A 10,179-nucleotide genomic window follows, 5' to 3' on the forward strand; every position below is an offset into this window, starting at 1 on the left:
GCTGCTTCTCGACAAGTACTTCTTGAAGGTTACAACCCGAGCTCCGTTCACCAGGTGGAAGCAATTTAATCGTATTTCGATTGATTTGATTGATTTGATTTGATTTCCTGTTCATTTGCAGGTGGGGCTCAATGTATACAACGATCTGAAGAAGCTGCGTGCTCAGTACTTTCTCACCCCACGAGGGCTGCTCGATGTGTCTGAGATGGCGCGCGAGCTCGGGTACGAGCGCTTGGGCCTGGCCTCGCTTGCGCAAGAGCTCCTCGGCCAGCGCCTGGCCAAGGGCAAGGCGCGCAGCAACTGGGCCAACCGCCAGCTCACCCCCGAACAGCTCTCGTACGCCGCCACCGACGCCTTCGCTACACTGCTCGTCTACAACGAGCTCGAGGCCATCGAGGTCGAGGAGGACTACGAACCCTACTGGACCGTCGTGCACGCCAACGATGACGAAGCCGCAGTCAACGCGCAGCGCAAGCCCGTCGTTGCTGCCGACCCGCGCATCGACGAGCTCACGCGAAGCGTGCAGACGCTCAACCAGCTCAACGCCAACATGGCCGCCCGGCTAGCCGCCGTCGAAGCTGAGACCCAGCGCGCCAGGGCCGCCTTCGAGCAGCGCATCGCGACGCTCGAGGCCGAGAACCGACGGCTGCTCGCCGAGCTGGCCCGAATCAGCCCACAATACCAACAAGCGCCCGTTGTCTCGCAGCCCGCCCAGCGCCAGGCCCAGCCGTACCAGCCGCCGCCCTATCAGGAGCAAGTCGCGTCAGTCTTCATGCCGCACCCACAGCAGACAGCGACCGCCACCAAGCAGCGAAAGCCCCAGAGGGGGGGCCCGCGTCGCGGCAGCGGAGGCGGTGGTGGTGGGGCTCGTGGTGCGCCCAACCACCCACGTGCTGGCGGCCCCTCGGGCCAGTAGGCGCTCTGTGCCCTTCACCAGCTTGTAAGATCAACAACACAACAACTACAGTGCAACCAAGAACAACAAGAATAAGGGGTGCATGGCCTGGCGCTATGCACAACCGATGTCGTCGGCCAGACTCGAGAACAGTTGGCCGCCGCCGCCGCCGCCGCCGCCGCCGCCGCTGTCGGGAGGCGAGCGCAGCATGTCGGCGACCAGCTCGTCCAGGTCGAATGTGTCGTTGTCGAGCTCCTGCTGGCCGACGGCGGAGAACAGGTCACCGTTCTCGTCCCACGACTGGTGCTGAGGGAGCTGGTCCTCTCTTCGATCGAAGCCAGCATCGTCGACGTTGCCCTGGTCTGCGGCCTGCTGCGCCTCCGCAGAAAGCGATGGTGCCGCTGGTGGTACAGAGTGGAGCAGGAAAGGCGTAGAATAGAGCGCAAGCTTGGCACGGAGCAGGGATTGCAGGAGCGGGTCATGAAGCAACGAGGTCAGGTCCTGCGGCGCGGGTGAGGGCAGCCCGCTCTCGACCACCCGGTCAAACCGCACCAGGTGCCACTTGGTTTGAGGAAGCCCCTAAAGTGGAATCAAACTGCAGTTTAACGCTCCTATTCACGGACAGGCACACGCAAGCACATCACCGCACACGCACAGAATGGAATGCAGCTGTACCGGCGGGCCGGGCCACAAGTTCTGGTGCTGGCATTGGATTCGGCAGCCCTCGCCGCTCTTGCGCCGCCACACGATGCTGGTGGTGAAGGGCGGTCCCACGCGTGTGGGCGGTGGCTCACACTGGATCGCCGCCATGAACACTGCCAGTGTGTCAATGTCGGGGTACCCGATGTCTGTGATGTGGCGGCTCACCAGCTCCTCCTGCGTGTGCGCGTGCTGTGCGTCAGCCCACTTGTGTGGTGGAGGTGGCAGGGCAGTAGGTACAGGCCAGTAGCCCAAGAGAGCGCAGGCGCTGGGTGAGCCGTAGGAGATGGTCGGATTGTCCGTCTTCTCCACAGAGCGCAGCACGATGAACGCTTGGCTGGTGTGAGAGCGTGTGGTGCGGTGTGCGGTGTGCGGTGGTGTGCGCGCGCGTGAGTGTATGTAAGGGCGATGCTGTTTCAACACGGTCTGGCGTCTAGAGCTCATCGGAACGGACGAACCTGATGTCGGCGATGACGAGACTGCTTCCGGTGTAATCGCGAAGGAAGGGCAACGCTTGGGAAACCGACAAGGCCCGCGGGAATGGCGAGCCCATGTCGAGCCCCTCGCTCCTCGAGATTGTCGTAGAAGATGACAAGATGGCAGACTGGGCGGGCATGGTTGATGACAAGGTCGAGGTCGATGGCGATGGCGGTGATGAGGTGAAGGTGGAGGATGTGAGAATGTGGGCTATGAGGGCGTTGATGCGGCTGTCGTTCTGCTCCTGCAGGCGCTCGAGCTGCCGAATCCGCTGCTGGCTCTGCTTGTGAAGCGCTCGCAGCTCGCTGACCTCTACGCTCAGCTCCCTGTTCTGCTTCTTCACATTCCGCATGTCGTCGGCCAGCATCGTCACCAGGGTCTTCAGCATGAAGAGTTGTTGGTCGTCCGCTCCTCCTGACCTGTCGTTGCTTGGCCTAAGAGGAGAAGCGCTAGGGCGCTGCTGCTTGTTACCATCGGAGTTGGCCTTGGAAGCGTTGCTGGGTCGTCCGCGCTTGCGCGGCGGGGGCGCATGACACGCATCGGCAGTGCCCAGCTGCGCGCACCGACGACACGGCGCCGCCCTTGGGAGACAAAGAGTCAGTTGATCCCGGGGGTGTTTGGGCGGGGGGGGGCAACCTGTCGCACAGAGCGTGAGCCTCACGGCAAGGAGCACAAGCTTTCCTGCTATCACCGACCAACGACATGACGGAGAAGCCCTCGATGGTACCCTATGCCTCTCTTCAACACACCCCCGGCGACTTACGCTTGGTCACGCTGTGCTGCTTCGGGTGGCGCTTGCCTAGAAAAAGAAAGACTGCGGCCGCCAATAGCATATAAACCTTACCAACTCCGCCATTCGGGCGGCCGCTTGCAACTCCGAGCCTGGGCAAGGGGAGAGCGTTTGTCAGGCGGGCAAGCTGGCGCTCCAGTTCGCGAATCTTGCTCTCGCGCTCGGCCAGCTCGTTGCGCTGCATCTCTCGTTGCGCCGTCTCTTCCTCTCCAGCGCTTCATTCAGCCGGCACGGCCACGGCACGGGTGCTCCATGGCCTGGCGCTATGCAAACCCGATGTCGTCGGCCAGGCTTGAGAACAGTTGGCCGCCGCCGCCGCCGCCGCTGTCGGGAGGCGAGCGCAGCATGTCGGCGACCAGCTCGTCCAGGTCGAGTGTGTCGTTGTCGAGCTCCTGCTGGCCGACGGCGGAGAACAGGTCACCATTCTCCGACTGGTGCTGAGGGAGCTGGTCCTCTCTTCGATCGAAGCCAGCATCGTCGACGTTGCCCTGCTCTGCAGCCTGCTGCGCCTCCGCAGAAAGCGATGGTGCCGCTGGTGGTGCTGCCGGCACAGCAGGGAGCAGGGAAGAGGCGGAACGGCGAGCAATACGTTTGGCGCGGAGCAGGGATTGCAGGAGCGGGTCATGAAGCAACGAGGCCAAGTCCGGCGGTGCGGGTGAGGGCAACCCGTCCTCGACCACCCGGTCAAACCGCACCAGGTGCCACTTGGTTTGAGGAAGCCCCTATTTGGAAATCAAACCAAAGTTAATCACGCACCACGCATCACGCGCCACAACACTTGGAATGGAACACTTGGAAGGGGCTGGCAGCTCCTGTACCGGCGGGCCGGGCCACAAGTTCTGGTGCTGGCATTGGATTCGGCAGCCCTCGCCGCTTTTGAGCTGCCAAGTGAAGCTGGTGGTGAAGGGCGTTCCCACGCGGCCGGGTGGTGGCCTGCGCTGGATCTCCACCATGAGCACCACCGTCGTGTCAACGTCGGGACACCCGATGTCCGTGATGGGTCGGTTCATCAGCTCCTCCTGCGTGTACGCGTGACCGCAGTCGTGCCGTGTGTGTGTGGTGTGTGTGTGGTCAGCCCTATCGTGTCTAGTGCGAGCTAATGCAAGAATCGCTTTGCGAAGAGATAGGTACAGGCCAGTAGCCCAAGAGCGTGCCGGCACTGGGCGAGCAGTACGAGATGGCCGGACTGTCCGTCTTCTTCACAGAGCGCAGCACGATGAACGCTTGGCTGTTGTGCGTGCGTGCGTGTGCGTGTGTGTGCGTGGGTTTTGATTGCAATCTAAGGTGAGGGTGATTTCTCACAGCGTCGACCGAGAGGATGACCAGAACTGACGAACCTGATGTCGGCTATGATGAGCCTGGCTCCGCTGTAGTCGCGTAGAAAGGGCAACGCTTGGAAAACCGACGCAGCGCGCGGGAACGGCGCGCCCATGTCGAGCCCATCGCTACTGGAGAATAACGCCGGAGGCGGAGGGAATGAAAAGGGCACCGCCTTGATCTGCTGGTATGACGACGACGACGGCGAGAAGAGCATAGATGACGAGAGGGCAGACTGGGCAGGTATCGTTGACGACAAAGTTGATGTCGAAGTGGAAGCGGAAGCGGAAGTTGAAGCGGTCGTAAATGGCGATGGCAGGGATGAAGTCGATGGCGGTGAGGAGGTCGACGTGGAGGTGATGTGAGCGATGAGAGTGCTGATGTTGTTGGCATTCTGCTGCTGTAGGCGCTCGAGCTGCCGAATTCGCTGCTGGCTCTGCTTCCTATACTCGCGCAGCTTGCTGACCTCCGCGCTCAGTTCCATGTTCTGCCTCTTCACGTTCCGCATGTCGTCGACCAGCATCGTCACCAGGGTCTTCAGCATGAAGAGTTGTTGGTCGTCCGCTCCATCGCCTTCACCACCGGCAGCAACGTTGTGGGGGAGAGGAGCACCAGCACTGGGGGCGGGTGCAGATGTGACTGGGCGCTGCTGCTTGCTGCTGTGATTGGAGAGGGTCTTGGAAGCCTTGCTCGGCCGTCCGCGCTTGCGCCCTGGGACCACACGGCATGCATCGGCCCTGCCCAGCTGCACGCATCGACCGCACGGCTCTGCTCTAAAGAAGACATTCAAACTCACGAGTTTAGGATTAAAGATGAAAGCACATTCGATGAATTCAAAATGCATAGGGGCGTGGGCAACCTGTCGCAGAGGGTATGAGCTTCACGACAAGGAGCACAAGGTTGCCGGCCAGCACCTGACATAACGCATCTGAAATCTCTGCCGGAGACCCTCCACCTTCCGTGTAGCGTGTTGGGTTTTTTTTTTTTTCGCGATTGGCGGCCGCAGCTTTTCTTTGTTGGCACCAACCACCCGAAGCACAGCAGGAGCAAACAGGAGCGGTGTCCGGAGATGACTCAAGGCGACAACGGAGAGGGACTGGTGTTGGTGTTGGTGTTTGGTGAGCCGGCTCCTGCTGCAGCCAGGCGGGCAAGCTGGCGCTCCAGTTCGCGAATCTTGCTCTCGCGCTCGGCCAGCTCGTTGCGCTGCTTCTCGATGAGCCGGTTCTTGCTCTCCAGCTCTTCGTTCAGCCGCTCCAACGACTGCATACAACCACAGCGACCACTTAGCATCATAAAAGATAATCGTAGCCACCTGCACAGGTGTTTATTGGGGGGGAGCGCACCTCTTCGTGCTTGTGCTGTGAGAGGAGCGGGAGGGCGAGCAGCTCGGCAGCCGACGGACGCAGCTCGGGGCGCGGAGACAGCATTCGCATGATCACGCTCGCCTGTATGTGGCCCGAAAGAGAGGTGACGGCAACACGTTAGTGTCATGCCAGTGTGAACGCCAGGCCTGGTGATGCGCGAAGGCGCGTGCCGAGTGTGGGACGCTTCGCAGTACCTCCTCGGGAAACATGAGAGGGATGTGCGGCGGCAGGACCAACTTCTCGCGCAGGTCCGAGAGAACGAGCACCCGCTCCGTGGCCGTGCCGAACGGGTGGTAGAGCTCCAGCAGGATAATGCCCAATGCGTAGATGTCCTGCACACGTCCTTGGTAAGGCTACGCTCTCACAAGAACACGCACACACGCACGCGCACGCACAGTGCGGTACGTACCACGCTCTCGGAGTACTTGCCTCCCGCTGTCCGCTGCTCGGGCGCAGAATAGCTGAGCGTGCCGCAGCCCGCCGTGTGCTCCTCGAGCATCTGGCCCTTGGCGTGATGGGCGACCATGCTCTTGCCACTGGTCTTTCCGTCCTCGTACGAATTCTTGGCGCTGTGATCGGCGTCGGCGTCGCCCACAAACACCTTGCGCTTGGCGAGTCCGAAGTCACCCAGCTTCACCACGCCATCGCACAAGAACACGTTCGCGGGCTGCACGACACACAACGCAACAACAACACAAAATGTGAGAAAAGCGGATGTCAATCGAAAGCTGTAGTTACGCACTTTGAGGTCTCTGTGGATGATGTGCTTGGAGTGCACGTGCTGCAAGGCCTCGACCATTTGCTTGAAGATATGCAGATTCTCCTCCCGCACCACCGTGCGGCCTTCTCGCGACTGTTTTCGTACACGCACACACGAGATCAGAAAAAAAGGTGGGCCAACGCATCTTGTGAAAGGCCGAGACTACAGAGAGCGCTATCGGCGAGCAGACAGGAGAATTATTCTACATACCAGCCAGTGTTGGAGGGTGATGTCGTCGTAGCACTGCATCTGGATGTAGAGGGTGTGCGTGAGCGGCGCGCTGCCACTCACCACCTTCGCCTCGTCACCAGAGTGGTGCTCGTCGTCGTCGTCGTCACTGTTGTCGCCGACGTCATTGGGCCGCCAGGGCACCAGCTGCCCTTCGGGCGAAAGGCTCAGCCGTGGAAGCACCGCACCGGCCTTGAGGCCTCGGGTCAACCCTCGCTTTGCGTTTGCCTTTGCCTTCGCCTTGGCCTTCGCGATATCGTGGCTTCGCTTTCGGCTCATCGACCGCTTCAGCTTGCTGCCGGAACGCTTCGCCGGCCTCGTCACCGCTTTCGTTTTCTTCGTGTTCTTCTTCTTCTTCTTCACCACCGTTACGTCCTTCGCGCTTTCCTGACCGCTGCTGCTGCTGCTGCCGCTGTCGCCGGCAAACTCGTTCGAGAAGAAGTCGCTTGCGTCTTCGGGGAAGAACCCTGTTGTTTGGCTAGCGTCATCATCTTCGTCATCGTCTTCGTCCTCGATGCTCGCCTCCTCGAGCTCGGCAGCCTCAATATCTTCGCCTTCGGTGTCCTTTTTGTTGTGGGTCGGCCTTTCAAAAATGTCGTCGTCTTCATCGTCATCATCGCCGTTGCCTTTACTGGACGCATCGTCGTCGGTCGATGGTGTGCCGCGGTCGAAGTAGTCGCAGTCGTCCTCTTCCTCGTCGCCGATTTCGTTGCTGAAGGCGCTCTCCTTCCACTCGGTGATGCCAGAGATACAACCCTTCCGTCGGTCCAGCTCGAGCAGCGGGGACGACACGCTCTCCGACGTCGACAGCAGTTCCGTGGCGTCAAGCGGGTTTCTTGGTATATCGACGCTGCTCGCACACAAACTTTAGAAGATGCCTTGGACGATGATCAAAGCATGAGGCGAGCGTACCTGAGAGTCGACTCCTCGCTCGCCTCGTACGAGTTCTCGGCTTTGCGCAGCATTTCCTCCAGATCGTGCGCCTGAATGGGCTCAATCCACTGAAGTGACCCGGCCGGTGAGTCGGATGTGGCAATCGCATGTTGACGGGAAGAGAGGCGACGTACGGCATTATAATATCTACAAACATTTACATGGTCGAGAGAGGCCAGCGCTTGCACTTCTCTCACCACCTTTTCGAGCTTGCGCGTCGAACTGAAGAAGAAGACGACGACGAAGCCGGACAATAAAGGTGATGAGTTCCTAGAAAAGCGAAGGATCGACGCTGTTCGGCGCTCAAAGAGGGCAAACAAGTACCGCTGTGAGACACGAAAGTGGATCTTCTTGATGGCGTACACCCGGCCATCCAATAGCCGGTGAGCCTGCGCGTTCACGAAGGAGAGTGAGAAAAAAGCGCATGGAAACGGCGCTCGGTGCTAGCCAGAGTGTGGCGCATACATACCTTGAATACCGTGCCAAATCCACCATTGCCCAGGGTGCTGTCTTCGACGAACTCTTCGGCATAGCGGGAATTTGTGAACGGGAGGTAGGGCGACGAGTAGGGGAGAGCCAGCGGCGGCAGGGCCGACGACGAAGGGTTGGGGCACAGGATCTGCATCGGCAGGCACGGCGACGAGAAGTGGCGCGGCAGTCGCGGGAGCGCGGCACGCGACGACGCCCGCAGCGCAAAGCGCGAGCGCGGCAGAAGCTTGTGATCGCCGGCGTCCTTGCTGTCGCGCATGAACATGGAAGGATCGGCGAGGCCGATGGCCGCTGCGGTGGCGGCCGCCTTGGACGATCGCGAGACGCGCAAAGGTCCGGCAGCCGCGGTGTTCTGCGTAGCAGCGCTGGAGCCAAGGAGGTAGGTCAGCCGATCGGCACCGTTGGTCTTGTACTCCTTGAGGATGTTGCGCAGGAGCGAGTGCAGGCCAGGCGGCATGGCCTTGGCAGCGGCCGAGGTAGCGTTCTTGTCCAACAGAAGGGCCTGGAAGTGGTCGTACGACATGTCGAATATCTGTTTGCGCGTGGTGCGTTGCATCGCGGTGGGCCACGTCGAGTGTGCAGGGCGAAATGTGAGTTAGCGCTGTCGCTCTTCTCGCAGTGTTATCTTTGTGAAAACACTCGATGTAAAAGACGCGATGAAGGAAAGTGATGGCTTCCCGCTGCCGCCGGCACAGAGCCACAGAACGGGTAGTACTGCAGACACACACAACAACAAAGCGAGACGGAGAGAAAAGCGGGTGTGGCTTCGTCCTCTATGAGAGAACTCCACCCTTCTTCGAAATAGCCGATGCGCCGTGCGGAACGGAATGCGACGACAAAAAAGGACCGACGTGACGTGGCACACACAAAGAAAAGAAGAAGAGAAAAGGAAGAGGAAAGGAAAAGAGAAGGGCGAGACGCACGCCAGTGGTCATGAGGTGAAGGAGGACCGTGCGGAAGCGGCCGTGGTCGAACGCGCTCAGCTGCCAGAAGTACTCCAACAAAAACAGATGGAAGTACACTGCGAAAAGAAGAAGGGAGATGAGCAACAACGCTGGCGAGGAGAATGCGGGACGTACTGTTCGATTGATCGTCGCCTTCGTCTTCACGAAGGAAGGCGGGAGGTTTCTTGGGGTTCGAAACCTTTGCATGAAGCGTATCGGTGTCCAAATCGTCCTTCCATTTGCGGTGCCTCGCATGCTCCATCAGTACGCTCTCATTTCGCCCCGGCTTGGTTTCGTTTGCCGCCCGTCGCAAATCTTGCACCGTGCCTGCTCGCGCCAGCACCGGATCGAATCCCTTTTTCTTCGTTCCATTGCCCTTCTTGCGGTTCAGGAGGAGCTCGAGCCAGCCCCTCCGCTCCTCCTCTTCAAACGCTATGGGCTGGCCTGCTCTCATCTCACCTCTGTACAATACGGATTTTTTCGCCTCTCGATTTCCTCCTCAATTAAATTCTGTTGTTCGATGCTTCGCCTTTCGTTTGCCCCTCTCGCCGTCCTTCCAATCCTTCGTTTGCTTGCTGCTGGCGTTGGTTGTGTCCCGGTGCAGAAATGAAGGGTCGGGCGGTGGCTGGTGAGTGGGTGGTTGAGGCAGAAGATGTAGTGGCCACGAAGAGCTCACGGCAACCGCGGCGATCGGCTGTGGGCGCGAGTTGTTGGTTGTGTGCCTCCAACCCCAAAATTCAACCGTAATTCTCTGTCGGCCGTTTGGGGTGCTGTTGGCGGTGCGTGGGGTCGCCGCTCTGCTTGATGAGTTGTGGCTGAATGGTGAAGAGCTAGGTGAGTTAGGTGCATGAACAGCCGGCACACCAACAGTGCCGGTAGATGTGAAGAGGCCGTACCTCTGCGGTGAAGTGCAAGTGTGTGGCGGGAGTTGTTCTGTGTGCTCACGGCCTTGTTGATGGCCCGGGGTGTACACCGCGGGCATGGACTTAGTCAGCGGGCAGCCACGTACCAGGTGACGTCAGCGGAGGGCACGACACCTCCTCGAAAATTTCTAGTTGGCAAGATTGCTGCGAAATTAATTCTAAATTCCCACCAGACCGTGCTCGCGCCCCGCACTCAAAAGGCCAAGACCGCACTGGCGCAGGGGAGATGAACGGGAATGCCCTGGTTTGGTGGGCGGAGGCTACGGGACAGCTCAAGGCCCTCGCCCGCAACCGAACCGGATCGCCCCTTTCGTGAGGCTGCAGAACGAGCGCTCCGTTTATTGCGCGGCGGGAGAAGGC

The 10,179-nt window shown here is 60.1% G+C and overlaps 4 protein-coding genes across 4 annotated transcripts; 1 reads left to right on the forward strand and 3 right to left on the reverse strand.

Moving 5' to 3' along the window:
• Positions 1 to 205: 205 nt before the first annotated feature.
• On the forward strand, positions 206 to 916 carry ACA1_123200 (uncharacterized protein; the record flags this gene model as incomplete). The annotated part of the gene is made up of 1 exon (XM_004353318.1): positions 206 to 916. The coding sequence occupies one exon, from the start codon at positions 206 to 208 to the stop codon at positions 914 to 916; it is 711 nt and encodes a 236-aa protein (XP_004353370.1).
• Positions 917 to 1,009: 93 nt separating this feature from the next.
• ACA1_123210 (uncharacterized protein) lies at positions 1,010 to 3,045 on the reverse strand (the record flags this gene model as incomplete). Its single annotated transcript, XM_004353319.1, has 6 exons — positions 1,010 to 1,474; positions 1,571 to 1,771; positions 1,835 to 1,931; positions 2,053 to 2,624; positions 2,821 to 2,870; positions 2,916 to 3,045. The coding sequence occupies 6 exons, from the start codon at positions 3,043 to 3,045 to the stop codon at positions 1,010 to 1,012; spliced, it is 1,515 nt and encodes a 504-aa protein (XP_004353371.1).
• A 79-nt stretch (positions 3,046 to 3,124) lies between these two features.
• ACA1_123220 (uncharacterized protein) lies at positions 3,125 to 4,722 on the reverse strand (the record flags this gene model as incomplete). Its single annotated transcript, XM_004353320.1, has 4 exons — positions 3,125 to 3,583; positions 3,680 to 3,880; positions 3,993 to 4,089; positions 4,199 to 4,722. 4 exons carry the CDS (start codon positions 4,720 to 4,722, stop codon positions 3,125 to 3,127), a joined length of 1,281 nt encoding a protein of 426 aa, XP_004353372.1.
• A 530-nt stretch (positions 4,723 to 5,252) lies between these two features.
• ACA1_123230 (Eukaryotic translation initiation factor 2alpha kinase) lies at positions 5,253 to 9,350 on the reverse strand (the record flags this gene model as incomplete). The annotated part of the gene is made up of 12 exons (XM_004353321.1): positions 5,253 to 5,438; positions 5,522 to 5,623; positions 5,737 to 5,874; positions 5,952 to 6,209; positions 6,285 to 6,395; positions 6,513 to 7,380; positions 7,443 to 7,531; positions 7,625 to 7,685; positions 7,788 to 7,852; positions 7,933 to 8,484; positions 8,876 to 8,973; positions 9,032 to 9,350. The coding sequence occupies 12 exons, from the start codon at positions 9,348 to 9,350 to the stop codon at positions 5,253 to 5,255; spliced, it is 2,847 nt and encodes a 948-aa protein (XP_004353373.1).
• Between the last annotated feature and the right edge of the window lie 829 nt (positions 9,351 to 10,179).

The sequence above is a fragment of the Acanthamoeba castellanii genome (genome assembly GCF_000313135.1).
Source record: "Acanthamoeba castellanii str. Neff unplaced genomic scaffold scf7180000084686, whole genome shotgun sequence".
NCBI classification, from domain to species: Eukaryota; Discosea; order Longamoebia; family Acanthamoebidae; genus Acanthamoeba; species Acanthamoeba castellanii.